Source organism: Periplaneta americana, chromosome 7 (genome assembly GCF_040183065.1).
Source record: "Periplaneta americana isolate PAMFEO1 chromosome 7, P.americana_PAMFEO1_priV1, whole genome shotgun sequence".
NCBI classification, from domain to species: domain Eukaryota; kingdom Metazoa; phylum Arthropoda; class Insecta; order Blattodea; family Blattidae; genus Periplaneta; species Periplaneta americana.
The window spans coordinates 146,272,404-146,294,954 of NC_091123.1; the positions used below are offsets into that span (position 1 = coordinate 146,272,404).

General features: G+C 36.5%; 1 protein-coding gene across 2 annotated transcripts in view; it reads left to right on the forward strand.

Annotated features, from left to right (window-relative positions):
• The window catches only part of LOC138703535 (valacyclovir hydrolase), a 119,472-nt gene that overhangs the window by 91,532 nt on the left and 5,389 nt on the right, over positions 1-22,551 (forward strand). The window contains exons 1-6 of one of the 2 annotated variants that reach the window (XM_069831483.1): positions 3,736-3,965; positions 4,050-4,140; positions 4,598-4,764; positions 10,742-10,895; positions 13,587-13,842; positions 21,326-21,418. In XM_069831483.1, the coding sequence (XP_069687584.1) occupies positions 3,858-3,965; positions 4,050-4,140; positions 4,598-4,764; positions 10,742-10,895; positions 13,587-13,842; positions 21,326-21,416 (867 nt within the window). In that variant the 5' untranslated portion in view covers positions 3,736-3,857 and the 3' untranslated portion in view covers positions 21,417-21,418. Of the gene's footprint in view, positions 1-3,735; positions 3,966-4,049; positions 4,141-4,597; positions 4,765-10,741; positions 10,896-13,586; positions 13,843-21,325; positions 21,419-22,551 lie in introns of those variants that run through there. The other variant, XM_069831484.1, reaches the window with a different exon arrangement.

Here is a 22,551-nt window from a genome sequence, read left to right on the forward strand (position 1 = left end):
TTTAGCGCACAATGCTAACACTAAACAGGGCATCATTGTGGACCCCATGATACGTTTTGAAGTAGAATGTCATCAGTCAGCCGAGGTCCACCTTGAGAAAAAGTCGATCTATGAGCCTACAGTCAACTATTTCAAGCTGAAATATGCCTTAATTCATGTTGAGGTATTCGGCTTGCTCATAGGTGCTCGAGGGACTATACCAGCTTTTTTCGAAGAATTTCGACGGCAGTTTGCTCTGACAACATCTCTGAGGGATGACATTGTGATAATTGTGTTAAAAAAATCCTGCCGAATCCTAATTAATCACATGGTGCCACATTAATAGCAATTGTAATTTTTCACGCCCTTTTCTTTGTTTCCCTTCTTTAAAATTTAATATCTATGTTTACATATGTATAATAAGGTATAATTTTTTTTTGAGGATATACTGAGTCCGTAAGGGCTACCCTCAATGGGGGGCAGTTTACTATTATATTTATTATTTATAATATTGTACAACATATAAAATATGGACATTGTGATAGTTGCTTTCTTTACAGTCCGACACGGTTTAATAAACTAGTGTGAGAAATGAAGTTTTGCCCATTTAAGGGTTACCGGTAATGTTTTGTTGTTTATAAATACACATTAATGGAATTGGCTACAAACCTTAGTTATCAAGCCAATTTTGATTTCAAAATGCTGTGCTCAGACGTCTGCGATTTTTGTACTGTATCAGTAGTTAAACTTAAGATCAATCCAAATGATCATTTAAGGAAATGTATGGTAGTTATCTCAGAAAGTGATTGTGAAAGAACTTATTATAAGTCTTGTAACTCATTTTCACTAGTTTTCCAATCTTCTCCTGAGAATACTTTCTGAATCTATACTAATAATAAATCTGTAGCCGAAATTTTTCTGGTAATTTTCGATTTTCCAAAAATAATTGGTCCTAACATATATAATTAACCATCCTGAAACCGAAAATCGCTTTTTTGAAAATTTTGTTTGTATGTCTGTCTGTCTGTCTGTATGTTTGTTACCTTTTCACGCGATAATGGCTGAACCGATTTCGATAAAAATTGGAATATAAATTAAGTTCGTTGTAACTTAGATTTTAGGCTATATGGCATTCAAAATACATTATTTAAAAGCGGGGTTATAAGGAGGTCTGAATTAAATAAATCGAAATATATCGCTTATTATTGATTTTTGTGAAAAATATTACATAACAAAAGTTTCTTTAAAAATGATTTATGATAAGTTTTATTCTTTGAAAAATTTTGATAGGACTGATATTTAATGAGATAAATGAGTTTTAAAGTTAAAATAACTGCCATCTAAGGCGGTGTATTGAAATAAAAAACAAATGACTTCGTCTATAAGGGGCCTTGGACACAACAATCGAAAACTATGAAACATAGCCTACAGACAATGTTTCTGTGTTTGTATGAAGTAATATCGGAAGATAAATTAACCGATTTGTATAATTATTATTTCATCATTGGAAAGTGTAGTTTCTCTGGATGGACATAATGCTATAATGTTATTACAGTAACTTGTGAGTGAATCGAGGACAGGTAAGATTAAAATAGCTTCTTATGAATAGACAACTTGATAGGTTATTCTGTATATTCATTTCCTGTATTTCTTAAAATAATGTTTATGAATATATTCATTTTTATCTCAGAGAATTAACGAACAACGAGAGTGTATTGAGTTCGTATGCAGTAATAGTATGTTAGCTTAGTAATCCATTATTGTATAATTCAAATTTTAACTATGCTCAATTGAATCGTGTTAAAATACATAAAATATATAATATGCAATAAATGCAATGCAAAAAAATTGGGTAATGAGCCAAGCAGATTATGTTGCGCTGTTGTAAAAGCTGTTCCTCCTGAGATTCAAGAGCTCCCACAACAAATTAAAAACTTTCTAATTCGAGTACATCCGTTATCAACACACTTTTTACATAATATAATATAATATAAACATAATAATAAATCTGTAGCCAAAATTTTTTTGTTAATTTTCGCTTTTCCAAAAATAATTGGTAATAACAATTAAGAAACATGTTAAAGGAATTGTCATTGCACCAAATGAGTGGTCTCTGGATCAAAATGATCGCATTTTAATATTTTAAATACAATTTAAATTAAGTAACATATTAAACGATTTATCCTTCTATCAAACACGAATGTTCCCTGGATCAAATGTCCTATTTTAATTATGTAATTACTTTATACTTATTTCTAACGGGTGCAGCAGAGCGCACGGGTACGGCTAGTAATTTAAATAAAGTAACAGTGTTCAGATTAGGATTTTCAAAATATAGTTTCTTCAATTTACTACTGCTGTAATGAGAATCTCAATGGAGTACCTATTTCTTGCAAATATGTATTTGTGAACAACAAGACATTAACTGAAATATTAAAGTGAGTCTATCAAATCGCTTCAGAGCATAGTGGTGAAGCATCTGATTATACACAGGTTCTTAAATCGAATCCTTGTTGACTGTACATAAGGTGAGCTCAGTTTATATATATATATATATATATATATACTAAAATTAAATCTAAGGTAAAGGAATAATAAAAAAAGGAGAGAGGATAAGGAGAAAGGAAAGAGAGAAAAATTAACAATTCAAAATTTTATTGTAGTAATATTTCTTATAAACAGAGTAGCTACCTAATCATTCACAAGAACAGGAGTGGTAAGCAGCACAATAAGCCTCAGGCCGCAGTGTTAAACCTTCGGGTCCCGCCTCTGTACAAGAGAAAAAAAAAAGGGTCCAACAGTTGTGGAGTAAGGATTAGCATGCCAGCGCTGGACCCTGAACTCATTTTATAGATAGATAGATAGATATTTATTAGCCTTAGGAAATACAATGATTTCATGGCATCGTCAGAGTGAATACATAATAAATATGCGGTTACATACATGTTTTTCCGACATACAAGATATCTACAATAATATACAAATAATATACAATCAATACATTCAGTAATGAAGTCAATTCTCCACAGTTTTCTTCAGACCATTACTTGTACAAGGTTCTTGGTTTCCTTATCCTCTTGGGCAGTCTCACCCCAGACATGAATCAGATAGAAAAGAAGAGCAGTAAACACAAAAGGAGATACTAACTACTGTAAGCTAAATTTGGAGTGCTAAACTAAGATACTCATTGACAGTAAAAGGCATGTGGAAAAGTAAAATATGTTTCACTGACTTTTTAAATCTAGCATAGCTAAGGGCTTTAGTTTCAACAGGGAGTTTGTTGTAAAGTCTTATCCCTGTATGTGATAAGCTATTGAGACTTTTGGATAACCTATGATGATTAAAATGTAAATTATTGCTAACATTATCACCATCTCATTCAGACGCTAGATAACCATAGCAGTTGATAAAGCGTCGTAAAATAGCAAATTAAAAAGAAACAGAGTAAGATAAGTGTAAAAGACTTTAGGAACATTGAGAGGTACTGGGATATTACTGAAATTATTTTAAATATGTACTATAGGTAGGCCTATATATTTTTATTTCGTACCAATCAATCTTAGTCACAGACATCTTATATTAAAATTATACATTATAATAATTTAGAATTACACTGATGTGCATTTTTTCAGTGATTTATTTCATTTATTCATTTATTTCGCGTTTTCTGTACTGTGAAATACTCGTATTGTATTGGCTATCCTGCTTACTGCGCTACTCTTGCGTCAAATATGAGAAACACGCGAGAGAGAAACAAGTGAAGGGTAACACGCGAAAGCGAGGCAAAGTGTCAAACACAGCTGCTTGGTACTTGGTAGTGTTTGAAACGGAAGCTACTATTTCATTCTTTGTATACTTTGCTAAGTGTGATAAGTATCATGATAGGTTTGAGAAGAATTTCCGCTAAATTGCTTACACCTATTCTAAGGAGTAATAGAACGTGTAAAAACTTTGTTCTTACGAAGTATTGCAGTTCTGTACCTCAGGTGGGGTTATGTAACATACAAACTTAAAATTGGTAGTGCCAGTGATACAGTGTACTTGATACTGCTATCATACTTTGTTAACAGGAAAGTAAAATAACAGTAAACGGGATAAAAATCAACTATGTCAAAGTGGGAAACGGTCCGAAACCTGTTCTTTGCCTTCCAGGAGCGATAGGTTAGTACAAATATCACTGTTGTCAAAGAGAAATGTGTAAAGTTTTTATTTTTGTACTGAACACTAATAATCTCAATTCTGTCATGATATTCATCGGAAGGAAAGGTATGAAACACTTGGCTCAGCTCAGCTGAAAAGTGTCGATGGTTGTGATAGTAGTAGTAGTAGGCTTAGTAGCTTTTAGTATTTTAGTAATAGAGGGATAATGGACCTGACATTCATGTGTGTCCGGTGTGTCATTTTGCGCGAACTACTTGTCATTAATAAATCTCTTCATCAACCTTATTTAACCTTAACTGACAGTAGAAATACTTGTTAGTAACCTATCGCCTCATTAATAATTCGAATGATAAGCTACCCAGGCAACTCAACATTACATCGTCACACAGATCATTGAAATTTCTGTACTTTGTTTTGGCATTTATTTTTCAGTCAAAAACTGGTCGTTGCTTTGCAGGGTCAATATGGAGTGATTTCAAGCCTCAAGTGGAAAGCTTGGATAGAACCAAGTTCACAGTGGTGGCATGGGATCCGCCAGGCTATGGGAACAGCCGTCCCCCAACTCGTGAGTTCCCCCTTAACTTCCTTGAGAAGGATGCCGACTGGGCTGTCAAGTTCATGCAGGTACAGTGGAGGGAGTCACATCCAAGTATTGTTGTGTTTGAATCTGGAATGAATGTGCCAATTTTACACACTCTGTTGTGTATTTTGGCTCTCCTTCCCTTTATTTGAGCAGTTCCTTACATTGTTTTTTCCACTGTCACAAAGTAACAGCATCCATAATCTCATATAGCAAAATTCAACATTTTGAGAATTTCGTGGTTATAAATGACTGTTGCATTCTCACATTATTTTGTTCTTATAAGAGATTTCAATATAAAATAACCTAGAATTGCTGAGACTTCATATAAATTCATGGGAAGTGTAAATTAAATGTGAATGTAGGAGTGGTTTATAACAACTTGCTGATATACCTGGGGTCCACTATGTATTTAAAGGTACGATCACACGTCGCTACTTTTGCAGCGCTGCAGTACAAAAAACTGCGCAACTCTCGTACTGCGACGTGTGAACAACAGTGCAACCCGAAAAGTAGCGGCTGCCAAACCTGCTGCGCGCAACTTGAAAGTAGCGACGTGTGAACAGGGTTCTCAGGGTTGCAGCCGCAGCATTTTTGATATCGGTTTTGTTGAAACTTTTGCTGCGGTTGCAACCAGTGTTACCACCCAAATGTGTCAATGATACTTTTATTGTTTGGATATATTTTAATGTTAAATGTGATGAAAATAAATTATTTGTAACAGTTATTAAATACACAACACAGTCTGAGCATAATTGGTGACGATATAATTCATTTTTTAAATTTTCCGTAGTGTAGTTCCAAACAGGAGGGTTGCCAACAATGATTACGTGAATATACTGTTGGTTATCATTTAAGTATATAGGCGTTTTTGAAAGCTTTATAGTAAAAATAATGTCAATTTCTGAATACTAGATACGACAGAAAAGCAAATAATAGATAAGTAAGCTTTCGCATGAGTTTCTTAATAATGCGAACATAACCACAAAATGTATATTGAGAAGTCAACACGGAGATGGGAACCTGCAGCATGACTGCGGCTGCAAAAGTAGCGCCTTGCGTGTGAACAGACTCACAACCTCCAGTTGCAACTTTTGCAGCACTCTGGTTGCGCAGCACGAAAAGTAGCGTGCAGCGCGTTACTTTTGGCTTACGTGTGAACACGACACGCAACTTTTGCAGCTGCAGTATAAAAGTAGCGCTGCAAAAGTAGCGACGTGTGACCGTACCTTTACTCTTATTACTCACAAATGACAGTCGAACAGATGCAGCAATATGTTCTAGTTCCTCCAACCAACACATCCTCGTTCTAATGTTGCACTTAAAGCCCAATAAGTCGACCCTTGGATTTGTGTGGAAATGTCTTCAAGCCCTCATCCACATCATCATCATCATCATCATCATCATCATCATCATCACCTGTAGCACTACAGCCCGGGCCGAGCCTCAGCTTCTTTCAGGATTCTTCGCCATTTGTCCCTATTCCTGGCTAATCTACCAATTCTTCACTCCAAGCCTTTGAACATCTTACAAATCCGTAAATCATGGTACCTTTTTCGTTTTTCTAGGTCGCCATAGATTGAACTATCCGGCTAAATTTCCTGTTAGTTTCTGAGCAATGGGTTTTTCCTGGGTGGAGCTGCCAACCACCACACCCAACCACGCAGCTATCCTGCGCGGACGATGTTTTTCTGTCGGGGTTTTCTCCCTTAACTGACTGTTCCCAAATAGAGCGTCAGGAACTTGCTTTTTCGCCCTTACATGCTTAGCGTTACCCAGGGGTCACTGCGAGGAAGTACATGTACTGGACTTGGTAGGAATAAATGGCATTTCTCAGGCTTTTAAATGAGGTATAACTGTCAGTAAGCTATACCCCCTCGAGACCACATACTACCTCTTTGCCCCCACCCTCATACACATAAAGCAAAATAGTATGAGCTGCATTGGATGCCCTGACATCAAGGCATAAAAGACTTTTGAAATGCTGAATAATTGGCGAAAAAGGAGAAAGTGCATTCTACCCTCATTTGAAAAATGTCGGCAGGACTAGCAGAAGTACTACTAGAACTGCAGCTAACATAATATAAACAAGGAATCAATATAAAACATGGAGGGCAACAATTAGACAAGTGCCAAGAACCAAACTACCTGTTCAGTAAACTGATCCATTGAAGCTGGAAGCTCTTGAGATAATTACTGGTAGTGACCATTCAGTATTGCTTTCTAAGCTAACAATGACCTCATGTATAGAGCATGTAAATAGTCGACTGAGACTGACTACACATTCTCCAAGGCTTAAAGGGGACAGGATCCATTAGGATTTTGCAAGATTGTGGAACTTATTAAGAGTCTAGAACTAAACTTACAAAATGTAGTGTGAGTGTCTTGGTGATTTTTAATCACACTCAACATATACATTTTTTGCTATCATTTACATTACTTGCCTCCGATTCATTCAAGCCAGACTCAGCATTATTATTCTCTAAAATCATATCAGCAAACAAGATGTCACCGTCTATCAATGAGACTTATCAGAGATAGTTCAAACTGACATTTGGCTGAAGAATGACTGAATGTTCAAGTAGCAAAGTGCTTTTCTTTTTAATATACTATTAGCTTCAGAACTGAAGAACTAATCTGTTGTATAATTTACAGAGAATCATCAGCAACATTGACAAATAAGGTCACACGAGATTACTTAATTGAATAATTGATTAAATGGCGATCTTACTCGTGTTAATTATGTAAGCATGTGCGGCTTACAGCTGTTTCAGTGCTATTCGACACCATCCTCAGAGCCTACTAGATCTCGGTGCTATCTCAACTTCGCTGCCTGTTGTGTGGGTGCGTTCGTGTGATGAAGAGTTGTGTCAAATAGTGTGTGTGTTCTAAATTGATCTGTGTGTTGAGAATTTGATTAGGGTGTGTTTTAGTGTGTCTGTATATTTCATATTGTTCTAGTGTGTTGAGTTTTTGGTTTTTGGGTTTTATGTGTAGGATTTTCATGTTTGTATTTATGTTATTGTATGTGTGGTTAGCATTAGTTATGTGTTCGGCATATGTAGATGTATTGTGTCCTCTGGTTATTGCTTAAATGTGTTCTTTGTATCGAGTTTGGAATGATCTGCCTGTCTGTCCAATGTAGAAACTGTCGCAACTATTGCATGTGAGTTTGAACACGCCTGTGTGGTTGTATTTATTTGTTTGTGTGTTGAGATGTCTTTGTAGTGTGTTTTCAGTTCTGTATGCTATGTTGTATTTCTGTTTTCTGAATGAGGATGCGATCTTGTATTTGTATTCAAGTGTTAAAAGTAGTGTACGAAAGATTCAACATGGATACTTAATTGAAGTGCAGCAATCACAAAAATGACCAGTGGATGGTACTGAGATTGTAAAAATAATAGTAAGTAGGCCTACCTGGATCCAGGGGTGTGCTGGCAATCATTTAACATAGGGATCACAGAAAAGTAGAAGGGTAACTAGTGAAGAGATACATAGGAGGGGAAGGGAAAAACATTGGTTTCTTTAGTAATAATAATAATAATAATAATAATAATAATAATAATAATAGTAATAATAATAATTTACCTTTAAAATAGGTTCCAAACTGCCATTTTGATGAGATCAACTCAGCTGCGGGATGCCTCAAGTATCAGTGGCTAGGTGATGATTTCACAAGCAGGATAGTACAAATGGGACCACATTCCATTCTTTCATAGCTTTTCCAATAATTTTAATAGTCATTGAATTTGGACGAGTGTGAGATTATAAGCTTACCTCTTTCACAAGTAGCAATGCCATTCATTACACTAAAACCTTATTTCAGCTTCCACGCTGCTAATGGTGATAGAATTCGCGATATTTTTTGGCTTTGACTATAGTTAATGGCAAAGTGGCATTGTTCTTTCCTAATAAATTATCTCGAAAGTCTTAACAGTTATAGAAAGTCTCATCTCCAACAAGCAGTGAAAAAGCCGCTAAATTCCTGTAGTTCAATTGGTCGCTCTAGTAGAATATAAAATAGGAGTTGGTTAAATTAAAAAAGTATGTTTATTTTATTGATTTTTCCTTGCTAGTTATTTTAACAAAGGATTCGGAACAAATATAAATATTTAACAAAGGGCTCATACAAGCTCCCACAAGTCCCTCCAGCGCAACGCAACCTGGATCTTATAAATTATCAAACTCCTTTGACACCGCCTAGCTTCTCCCATCTTCTTCTTAGTGATCTGATGTTGCAACAGCGATGTTTGCTTTTATAATTTTTCGAAATTCATATACCTATTATTTACTATATTTCAAAACATAAATTTCTTATAGAATAACTCTTCTCAGGTTCTCAGCCAGGTGAGTTGGAGATTAGATTCCAAGCTTTCAACGGCTAGAAGATGGCAGAGCTAGCCGTCGAAAGCTTGGAATCTAATCTCCAACTCACCTGGCTGAGAACCCGAGAGGAGTTATTCTATATCAAACGCCGGGAAAGCCTCAAGTCATACATAAATTTCTTGTTTCTAGAATTCAAATTCCTTATGGTCTGCAAATGTTATTGGTTTGTTGTTTATATATACAGTAGAACTTGGTTATAACGACATCCAAGGGACCTTGAAAATTATGTTATAAACGAGTGTCGTAGTAACCGAGATTCATATTATCAGTCTAGTGAGGTGGAAAATGAAAAATAATAAACATAATTAGGCTTATTTTAGATTTATGTATTCACTTTTAAGCATACCATGAACAGAATAAAATACATGTACAATTATAAATACAGTATTCTGTATTAAAACAGTTTGTTCATTACTCACCAAACTTATTTACTGAGGAGTGAAGTAATCAGTTATTTTACTCTGTTGTCTCCTACTTGCCCAATATACACTTTCTAAATTAAATTCTATGTTCATTATTTCAGTTGCAATTTCACTGCTCCTTCTCCTAGCTTCATACTCCCTCCTCTAGCTTCATAGAAATGTTCACAATTCTAATGGCTTCTAAAGTGTCACTCACTTCTTTTAGTGGCCATACTGCGTTAAAATGCGTGAAAACTTCCTGTCGAAACTGACCGCATGCAGGTACCATTAATACTGCATGAATTCGGGCACGTTACAATGGGATGGGGAATCTGCCTGCATTCCAGATGTCTATGATAGAAGGGAACAGTAAAGGATTTGCCAGATTTCAGCAAAATATTTCTTAAAATACTTTGGTTCTTAGAAAATTGTATTCCAAACTGAGGTTGAATATGATGTTATATGCGAGGTAGACGCATATACATTTGTCGTATTAAGCAAGGTAGAAAAGCATACGTCTTATGGGAAATTAGTTGGGACAACAGAATATTTGACGTTATAGGCGAGGTGTCGTACAAAACGAGGTCGCTATAACCAAGTTCTACTGTATATGCAATCCTATTTGTGTATCATCAGAGGTGGCAAAACAAATGACTCTCAGAGCGACACACTTTCCCCCTGTTACTCTGGCATATTATGCACAGTTTTCACTAACAATAAAGACTGTTTATAATGCTGTAGTACAAAAAATGTAGAATTAATTTATTATTACAAAGTAAATTAACATAAAACACCATTTCATTTTATAATGCATCAAATTTCTCTATTAATTTATAAACAGCACATCATTCAAGTGATGTCCACAATTTCTAACACACTCCTCCAGTCTTTCTTGCAAGTTTCTTAACACTCATCTCCTGACGTCTTCTGGATTTTCTGCAATTTCCTTCCAAATTACCCTCATGAGTTCTTCAGTGTGGTGGGATCAGCTAATGAAACTTGAGATTTGAGATACCCTAAAGGAAATAATCTGTGTGTGTGTGTGTGTGTGTGTGTGTGCGTGCGCGTGCGCGTGCGCGTCAACATTGGGAATTATAAAACCATCAGGTTCCTCTGCCGCACCCTGTATCTTGGTGTAATGAGAAAGTGAACAGTGCCTTATGTTATTCCTTGCACAACCATTGCTCAGTCAGCTGCAAGTTCAAAGCAGTGTTGGTTTGGTTCTGTGTTGCAGGCACTGTCCATCAATCGCTTCTCCATGCTGGGGTGGAGTGATGGTGGCATGTCAGCCATGATTCTGGCTTCCAAGTACCCTGACCTTGTTGACAGAATGGTGATCTGGGGAGGCAGTGCTTATATCATCGAAAAGGAAGTGAAACTTTTTGAAGGTGATTGAGGGCATTGTGTGTGACATCACTGTAGAATGAGTAGAGCATACATCGGCTGTTGTAGTTCAAATAAAACTCTTATTTCTACCACATGCAAAGAACATTTGCAGCTTTCCACACCACTGGTCCTATTTGATGTTAATTTGTTATTTTTGGAGTTATAAAGAAAACCTTTTTCTCTACAATCCATAAAACGGAAGTATAGTCTTCTTGCTTTGATGCGAAGTAAATTATTTCCTTCATGTATATCTTTTAAATGAATAGCTGAAGAAATCAAATCCTACACAATAATATTATTGGTAACGTGATAAAGGAATGGAATTTTTTCGAGATGTATACATAAACCAGTCCCGCACCGTGGTGTCGCAGTCTAAGGCATCCTGCCTAGGACTCGCATTACAGAATGCGCGCTGGTTCGAGTCCTCATGGGAGAAGAAATTTTCTCATAAAATTTTGGCCAGTGTATGGGACTAGTGCCCACTCAACATCGTGATGCACTTGGGGAGCTACGATAGGTAGCGAAATCGGGTTTCGAAAGCCAGCTATAACGGCTGGGAGGATCATCGTGCTAACCACACGATACCTCCACTCTAGTTGGATGATCGTCCACCTTTGCTTCGGCATGTGGGCGTGAGGCCAGCAGCCGGCTGGTTGGTCTAGGCCCTTCATGGGCTGTAGCATCACGGATTATTATTATTATTATTATTATTATTATTATTATTATTATTATTATACATAAACCGTATAATGGGAATCTTTACAACATTAATATTTTTACAAAATAAATATAATATATATTTTTGTAAAAATATTAGTGTTGTAAAGATTACACATACTTTGTCATTATATGGTTTGTGCGAGATCGTGCGTATTTGCTTGTTTTCCGCACAGAACCAATACACGGTAAGTGTGAAATACCACATTCAGTATTCCCAACATAACACACATAACAATTTCCCTCTTCTTACCGCTTAAGTGCGACATTCATTTTACTGCTTTAGGCTTTTAACATATTATTTTAGAGATGTTTAACATAGTAATAATTATAAATTAGAAACTTACCACTGCAATTTCACCTAAATTGCAATGTTAATTATTGTTTTTAAATATTTGCAAAAATTAAGTAAAGTCTACTACTCCACGAAACTTATTGCATTCCTGATACAAGTAACATTAAGAAAGCTGTGAAAAAATCAACAAGATTCCAGATGCGGATGTTATTACTGCAATATGTTATATAAATAATATTGTTAAAATATTAAAATGAAAAATAAATCATTACATAACCTTACTGTTTGTTTTAAGTTCGCATTTATAGACTGGGAGAAAAAAAAAGACCGACGTATATCAAGGCCTGCTGTAGTATAGTAAACACAGAAAACATTTTATAGCAACAATGTTGAAGAAAGATACTTTGGTTTTCCAAAGTTGCCGTCATTGAACAGAAACCAAGATGGAGATTTCATTGCAACTAATTAGAAATTCCTCTTCCAGTTATGTAATAAACGATCTTCGCACAAAATAATGTACGATACACGAGCGGTATGTTTGTTTTCATGTTCTCGGAAATTAAAAAAGCTCAACTATGTTTCGCTTTTTCAATCTTTTCCTCGAACATGAAAACGTCAACATACTGCCCTTGTAACGCATATTACTATTATGTATGTATCTCGTAAAAATTCCATTCCTTTATCACATTACCAATAATATTACTAGACTGCATCCAGTTATGGAGGGTAGCTGCCAATATACTGAATAAGCAGTCGTGGACAGCCGATGTTGGGTAGTCCTCCAGCTTGGGATTGGGCGAAGGGCTAACAACCCATCACTGTAAAAAAAAACAGCTTGTTACAAAATCACACAAAAAGCCCCAGAATTGGACTGATTCTCTTACACGACCACAGCAAATGACACTCGGGAGGAAATTAAATGCAGAATAAATGCCTGTTATTATTCGGTTGAGAAGCTTTTGTCATCCAGTCTGCTTTCAAAAAAGCTGAAAGTTAGAATTTATAAAACAGTTATATTACCGGTTGTTCTGTATGATTTGTGAAACTTGGACTCTCACTTTGAGAGAGGAACAGAGATTAAGGGTGTTAGAGAATAAGGTGCTTAGGAAAATATTTGGAGCTGAGAGGGATGAAGTTACAAGAGAATGGAGGAGGTTACACAATGCAGAGACAGTATTCTTCATCTGACGTAATTAGGACATTAAATTCGGATGTTTGAGATGGGCAGGGCATGTAGTATGTATGGGCGAATCCAGAAATGCATATAGAGTTAGTTGGGAGACCGGAGGGAAAAAGACCTTTGGGGAGGTGGAGATGTAGATGGGAGGATAATATAAAATGGATTTGAGGAAGATGGGATATGATTGCAGTGACTGGATTAATCTTGCTCAGGATAGGGACCGATTGCGGGCTTATGTGAGGACGGCAATGAACCTCCGGGATTCCTTAAAAGCCATAAATAAGTAAGTAAATCTAATAATTATGTGAATAAAATGTGTATTATGTAAACTTTAATAAACTTTAGCACTGTTTCATTGTTTTAACAAATGTCTTCAATAACTCCAGAAAACAACTTTTAGCTGGAAATAAAAGTTGAAGAGGATAAGTTTCGATGGTAACAGTCCATGAAGAAGAGTACTGATATTGCTGCAATGAAAATGTCTGCTTTTCCATTATGCAGGTATGCGAGATGTAAGTACATGGTCAGAGCGTATGCGGGCTCCCCTTGAGAAGCTGTATGGGAAGGAGGAGTTCGCTGCAATGTGGGGTCGCTGGGTGGATGCACAGCTGGGAATTTACAAGGAACGAGGAGGTGACATCTTGAAGGCCTGCCTGCCTAAGATTTCGTGTCCCACACTGATCGTACATGGCAGCAAGGACCCCATGGTGGCTCCAGAGCACCCTCCATATCTCGTGCAGAACATACGTAACAGTAGGTGAGTAGCAAGACACACACAGTTCAAGTAACATATTTGCATTTCGTAATGATAGGTAGTTAAAAAAAAACAGTAACAAATGAAGAGTCCACTGCAAGAATGATGGATGTCATTTGGAATATATTTTGCAGGAGAAGCAATTGAAAGTTTGAAATGCTTAGCGCTCAAAGCTTAACTGTGATTTTCCGATCATTACTGAACAATGAATATCAGTGTTAATGCCATATAACTCTGCATGTACATTCTATATGTCTTAAACTATGCATTGACAGTCTTGGTTAATTTTCGACAAGAAAGTGATATCCATCATTCTTGCAGTGGACTCTTCAATTATAAATGACACTTGGGAGGAATAAAACACAGAATAAATATGGGAAATGCCTGTTATTATTTGGTTGAGAAGCTTTTGTTATCTAGTCTGCTGTGAAAAAAAGCTAAGAGTTAGAATTTATGAAACAATTATATTTCTGGTTGTTCTGTATGGTTGTGAAACTTGGACTCTCACTTTAAGAGAGGAACAGAGGCTAAGGGTGTTTAAGAACAAGGTGCTTAGGAAAATATTTGGGGCTAAGATGGATGAAGTTACAGGAGAATGAAGAAAGTTATACAACACAAAACTGTACGCATTGTATTCTTCACCTGACATAATTAGGAACATTAAATCTAGAATTGCATATAGAGTGTTAGTTGGGAGGCCAGAGCGAAAAAGACCTTCAGGGAGGCCGAGTCGTAGATGGAAGGATAATATTAAAATGGATTTGAGAGAGGTGGATTATGATGCTAGGGACTGGATTAATCTTGCTCATGATAGGGACCAATGCGAGGGTGACAGTGAACCTCCTGGTTCTCTAAATACCATTTGTAAGTGAGTAAGATAGTTCAAAAAAATGTTGATTATCATCATAAGTATCAGTATTTTTTTGTTCAGTTTTGTGAATATTTTGAACCAACACTAATGCTGCCCCATCAGATTAATCTGAAATCCTATTTTGTCCTGTTTCACTTTTAAATGTAATTCAAATTGCTGTGTTCCTCGCAAGATGACATTGCAACATGAACAGAAACAAAGAACAATGCCCCAATATTTCGCAGTGCATATGTCATAAGAATTTCTTAATTTTCTGTTTAGGTTTATTCAGTTGAATTAGTTATTATATGTAGTAAACAATAGTATTCCGGGAAGGGACATTTTTCAAATTAATAATAATCAGACAATAATTGTATTATGCCAAGCTTTACATGTGCCTTAATTACTTTCCATTCCTTTCAGTACATGCTGGCAATGGAATTTTGTTGTTCTCGTTAATGTAATCCAACAACAACCAATTCTATTCTCTGTTAAGTTACTAAATATAGATATTTTAAGATAGATGTACTTAACCCAACCAAGTAAGTAGATCCTGAAATTGTCGACTTGGCAACTTGTGATGAAACTAAGCATAATTCATTATAGTTTCATTTGAAACATGGTTGCTATCTACATCTCCATCGTGCTCACATTTTAGAACTCACAGAATTTGCCCCTGTGTTCAGAATTACCAGGTTGCCGTTACTGCATCACAGTAATTTTAACTTCAATAATTTTCTATTCCTTTGCACAGAGCCATATGAGACATCCATTTGTTGTGAGATGCGCTGAAGCAATTTGGAAGAGGAATTTCCCAGTCAGAAGTCAGTGTCATCCAAAGTCTCCTTACCTCTTGTTCAGGTTCCTTTACCTGTAACACTTCTTCCCTCTCACAATTTATTCTCCAATATGTATACCATGGAACCCTGATAGTGAGAATTTCACAGGGTGACTCTGTTAACACTAATGAATCATACATGTGAACTTTGTGGATTGGAATACTTAAATTGAACAATCTCTCTTTGTTCAAAATGCACTTCAATCAATCTTCTTAATGTATCCAGCTGTTTGCTGACAACATAAAGTCCACTATAGTCCACTGTAGTCTATTCAGTTGTTGTTTTTCACGAGAAATGAGGAGAATTTTGATCGGTGTTCATTATAGATACCTGTTGCTAGTAGCCAGAGTTGGGGTGTAGTCAATATATACTGCAGAGCTGTGTCTTCTGCAACCGGTACTGATGATTTTAATTTACTTCTTTTGTGGCTTGGATGGACAGTATAGAAGAATGTGTTCCAGATCTTCATCATGATTATTACACCACAGACAAGTAGGATTATCAGAAATGTGAAATCGGTGTAGGTACAATTGAGTGACAATGTGACCTGTTCTGGCTCTTGTTAAAAATGTTTGAACATTCTTTTTGTACATTTCCAGGTCATTTGGTTTCTTTTGTACATACTGTAAAATTTACAAAATCCACTTAAGCGCAAAGAAAACTAGTAATTCGTCTTTACCACTCACACTCAAGTGAATGACTATTGGCTTGTGCATACAGTTGGAATATAAATCTATAATTGAAGAGTGTGATCCCAATGCGTTAAGTCAATTTTTATAAAAGGACTGAGCTATTTTTTGTATCCACCAGTCTACAGATTGAGCGAGTTTTCAAGTGAAATGCACTGTAACACAACCTTTTAGATAAAGATTGGCTTTGTTTTGGAAGAAAGCATGCTTAAAATATGATAGAATAATAAAGGCCTCAAACACAAGCCTATATATATAATCATTCATATAGCGTTCTGCTCAAGGGCAGGTCTTTCACTGCAAACCTAGCTTTCTCCAGTATTTCCTATTTTCTGCCTTCCTCTTTGTTTCCTCATATGATCCATATATCTTAATATTGTCTATCATCTGATATCTTCTTCTACTCCGAACTCTTCTCCCGTTTACCATTACTTCCAGTTCATCCTTCAGTAGGCGGTTTCTTCTTAGCCAGTGACTCAACCAATTCCTTTTCCTCTTTCTGATCAGTTTCAACATCATTCTTTCTTTACCTACTCTTTCCAACACAGCTTCACAGCTTCATTTCTTATTCTGTCTGTCCACTTCACACATTCCATTCTTCTCTATATCCACATTTCAAATGCTTCTATTCGCTTCTCTTTGCTTCGTCGTAATGTCCATGTTTCAGCTCCATACAATGCCACACTCCATACAAAGCACTTTATTAGTCTCTTCCTTGTTCTTTTTCCAGAGGTCCGAAGAACATGCTCCTTTTTCTATTAAAAGCTTCCTTGGCCATTGCTATCCTCCTTTTGACTTCCTGGCAGCAGCTCATGTTACTGCGTATAGTACACTCCAAGTATTTGAAGCTGTTCACTTGTTCTACTGCCTCATTTAGAATTCGCAAGTTTATCTTCTGTATTTTTCTTTCAATGACCATGGTCTTCGTCTTATTTGCATTTATCTTCATCCCATATTGCTCACACCTGTCATTTAGATCCAGTAGCATATCCTTTAGTGTCATTTCCCCTTCTACTAACAACACCATATCAGCAAATTTTATGCACTTTATTCTTCTTCCTTTTACTATCACTCCTCTCATGTTCTGAAAACAATTCTTTACTAAATCCTCCAAGTAGATGTTGAACAGGGTAGGTGATAAAGGACATCCTTGACATACTCCTCTCCCAATTTTACTTCCTTCCGACATTTCTCCTATCCTGACTTTCACTCGTTGTTTTGTATAAAGATTACTGAGCAGTCTTATCTCTTTCCAATCCACACCAATTTTTTCAAGGTCGCCATCAGTTTATTCCAATCCACTTTGTCAAAATCCTTATCTAGGTCCACAAATACTACATACACTTTCTTTAAGCCACTGGCGTGGCTCAGTCAGTAAAGGCACTTGCCTGCCAGTCTGAAGTTGCATTCGGGCGTGGCTTCGATTGCCGCTTGGGCTGATTACCTGGTTGGGTTTTTTCTGAGGTTTTTCCCAACCGTAAGGTGAATGCCAGGTAATCTATAGTGAATCCTCGGCCTCATCTCGCCAAATACATCTCGCTATCACCAATCTCATCGATGCTAAATAACCTCGTAGTTGATACAGTGTCGTTAAATAACCAACTTAAAAAGGAATACATTTCTTTATTCTTGTCTAGGCATCATTCACTGATGGTCTAAGCAGTCCAATTGCATCTCTTGTACATTTCCCCTTCCTGAAGCCAAACTGCTCTTCTTCTAACTGTTCTTCCATCTTAAAATATAAACGTCCATTCAATATTCGCAAGAGAATCTTCGCTGAGTGCGATATTACACTGATGGTCTTGAACCCATTACATTTCTTGACATTATTTTTCTTCGGTTCCTTCTTCCAGGCGCTCCAAACTCAGAAGTGGGTTACAAATAAGTCATTGCCAGGAGAGAGCAGAAATGTCTAATGACAACCTGGTGGCATTGGAAGGGTGGGGGGGAACATTCATGATTCATATTATTTGTACAAGCTGGTCTTTGCAGTGCATATGCAGTTTTTGATTTGAGCAAATTCAGATCCTATCTGAAAGCAAACAGAGATTTATGCCAACTATTGCAAGTACATCACTGCTTTTAAGACAGTTCATTATACAATTGCAGAAATGTATACTCACATGCACAAAGAACATTTCTCGCTGGAGGCATCTGCAGTAAGATTGCTTTGTGCAAATTGTATGTACAAACGAGTTTTTGCAAATTGCAGGAGTATGGGGCACCGACGTAGCTCAGGCAGTAGCATGTTTGCTTGCTGATATGGAGCTGTGCTCGCGCATGGGCACAATTCCTGCTTGGGCTGATTATCTGGTTGGGTTTTATCCGAGGTTTTCCCCAACCGTAAGACGAATGTCATAATCTGTTGCGAATTCTGGGTCTCATCTCGCCAAATACCATCTCATTATCACCAATTACATCGACGCTAAATAACCCAGTAGTTGATACATCATCGTTAATTAACCAAATAAAAAATATTGCAGGAGTATGCATGTAGCATTTAATGAACCAAAAACTCCTCCTGCTGTCCGACTTAAAATGGTCTTTTTATTTAATCAGATAATGCATAAACAAGTATAAACTTACATATTAACTGTTAACTTACTATTAATTGTTTGGCCAAATACCTGCATAGAATTGGAATATATCAGTCCCCTAACTGCCCATTGTGCAACTCAAACCAAGAAATGGATTCAGAACACCTCAAAATCTGTGCTTCAGGGGCTGACCATGATAATATCTTTGAAAAATATTGGAGTGAAAGAGGTCAAATGACTTTATTGTCAAACGCCTGGCATTAGAAAACAACAACAACAACATATTAACTGTTTTAATCTCTACAGATGGGCGGAAAGTAACTCCCTATTGGGAATCGCTAATAAATGTTGTATATATTAATGTATTGCAGGATGTTTTCTTTACAGTGGTAGAAATTGACCCATAATGGCGCCTCACATTATACTGCAGAAAAGAGTTAAGTTGGCCGCCCGTTACAAGTCTGACATTCCGTCGTACAGGTACAGAGATGGTGGTGGACAATGCATGGGCCTTACACTACAGTGGATCCTAAGATCATCTGGAATTGCCATTGGAAACTTATGAACACTGTATCTGTTGTGGTTACTCATAGAAGTGGCCAGAGGAAAATGTGCACTTTATACGGGATATGTTCAGTAGAAGTCCCAAGATCCTTCTTCCTATGGTCACAGTCTTCCACTGATAGTTCTTGACAAGAATGCATCTTCCATGGACAAAAATTTAATTCCTTCTTTAAAAAATTTCTTGTCGTGTTGACAATTTGGGGCTTTTGGTGAACATATCCCTTACCAGTTGCACATTTTTCTCTGATCTGGATGTCGAAGGATGGCCACTTCTGCGAGTATTCATCACAGATCCTGTGTTCATAAGTTTACAGTGGCAATTCTTGATGATCTTAGGATCCACTGCAGTGCCAATCCCATGCACTGTCCATTACCATCTCTACAGCACCTGTACGACGGAATGCCAGACTTGTAAAGGGCTACCAACTCAGCTCTTTCCCGCAGTGTCATGCATTATGCGATTATGGGTCACTTTCTACCACTGTAAAGAAAACATCCAGTAAGTTTGATGACCATTAATATTAGTGCTGTCGATCGATCAAAATATTTAATTGAATAACTATTTGAATTTAATCGATAGATTAATCGAGTTTTGATCGAGTTGAAAAAATGTTTTAATATACTGTAATACACAATTATTGTTAAATTTAACTTGTGTTCGGTAGTAAGTATAAATATTAAATGTTATATATCTGTATATATTGTATCGTTATATTACAAAACAACTATTTTATTTACTTACTAACATATTTATATTGAGGCTTATAATTTATTATGTCAATTTCTCCGGGAATTTTTGAGACAAACATAAATAACAAAAAGTATCAAAACTCGCCTAGTTAATACTGCTTCATCCATGATTTTAAACATGTGAGTGTATTCAAATGCTCCGAATTAAGTGCCGCTCTAAGTTTAGTAACAATGTTTCCTGCATCACTAAACACGAAAAAAACCTTTCCGTCAAGCATGTCTCCACAATCGTTCAATTTAAATCCAAACATTTCACCGAATTTACCTCTCAAATTCTCGTGTGACATAATGGACCACAGAAAACTGTTTTTTTTTTCTTTATCAAACTAAACACACAACTGTCATGTACAAACTCAGTACAGAAACTGCAAGCACTGCAAAAGTACAGCGGTTGAAACAGAAGACTGGCCCCTATTGTAATCCGAATTACCACATTTTAGAAAAAGAAGAATGTAGTTACGCTGTCACTTGCACACAGTGTAGACATGGCTATTTTTATAAGGAATGAGGGGAACGAATCCCAGACAAGTATGTATTTCATATGCTAGGAAGATGAGCTGACAACAAGGTGGAAGTTTTCTTGGAAAACCATAAAACTTAATAAGGATTTCACATTATGTTTCAACTTTCAATAGAGATTGACCAGGTCACTGTCCTCATATTTCCATCCCTTTTTGAAGTGTTTGTGCAAAGATTTTCCCTACGCTATTTGGTTTACAGTTAAAAAATAACAGTACTATTGTGCTTTTAAGTAAGCAATTTCTGAGAGAGAAATATTGTCGGAATTTTTAGTATGAGTTTGTATTAACAAAATAATAATTAATATAAACTACAACCGATTAATTTTAATCGACTTCATTATTCGATTAAATATTTTTGATCGATTAATCTTACAACAGAAATTGATCGCCCACCCTGTAGAATAAAAGATCTGTTTTCCGTGTATATATAACTGACACTCAGGTCTGCTTGGACTGATTACCTGGTTGGGTTTTTACCGAGGTAAGGTAATGGTAAGGCAAATGACCGGTAATCTATGGCAATTTGTCGGCCTCATCTCACCAAACACCATCTCACTATCACCAATTCCATCGATGCTAACCTAGTAGTTGATACAGCATCATCAAATAACCAACTTAAAAAAATAAATAACTCACTTCAGAATATGAAGGTGTCTGCTGAGGAGACTGACCAAAACTCATGTCACTGTTTTGGATCCTACTTTATTTTACATGTCAAGTTTCTGTGTCTTTGTAGGCTGCACGTGTTCGAGGAGGGCAAGCACAACCTGCACCTGCGATTTGCTACAGAGTTCAATGCCCTGGTCACAGACTTCCTCACCAAATGAATGTAAGTCACAAAAAGCTTCATACTTTGTATTTATAAAATGTTGTTCCACTCCAACTTTGATGACAAATTTAATAATCCTATTGGATGCTTCCAGCACGTGAGTTGAGAACCAACAAAAAGAGATTATACAGTGCATTTATTTTGCTTGGGCTCACTACTGTACTGAATACGGTGGTAGTAGTTATGCAAACACATGGCGAGTTGACTGTCAGCAATAAGACGACACGATACATGAATCAGTTATTCTGACAGACATTATGCAGTACAGTTTCAGTTTGCTGCCAAACAAAGAATTTTCATGTATTTAACTTTTTAAACAACGAATCATCTGCCCAGCATTATAGAATATTTCAGCGATATCGTGCCATTGATCCATATGTTAGGGGAGTTCATGAAATAGTGAACTAATTCAAAATTACGGGATTAATATTCGACAAGAAATGAAGTCAAAGACATCACAAGAAGAACTAGTCAACATTTCAGAAGTAGAACTGCAACCTATGAATCAAAATGTGTTTAAATGCTACAGCCCCTACCTTGGAGGAAATGGGGAACACTTTCCACATCATCTTTGTAAAGGTAAGTAGTCTTACTTTCATATTGCAAAAAGCTGTCCATTCCTGGTTTACCTCGCATTCTTGACTCACAACAGACTTCTCAGTAGACCACATGTAGGCAGCTGCACTGCTCAGTGCCTCATAACTGAGTTTCTGTGAGAGAGCTCTAGCAAATAAATGCACAGTATTTTCCATGGTGATGAAAATCCTTAACATGATAACATGATATCCTGAAATGGAATCAACCCAGGAATCCTATGTAGTAGTTTAGGACAGAAGTCTATCCTTGAAGAGAAGAACTGTAAACAAAATTATTATAATTTTCTCGCAGTACATGGCATATACAGTAGATACATATAATAGCTTTCAAGGAATCTACAAGATCTGGATTCATAATTGATCCCACTATGCATTTCGAAACGAATGAGGAACAGCTAGCAGAAGTGGATAAGGAAAAAAAAGAATATCTACAATCCTACCATTCCCTATTACCTCCAAAAGTACCAGCTAAAAGAGCTTGAAGTAATCGGACTTCTGGCTGGAGCAAGAGGTACCGCTACTCTCTTCATGAAAGAT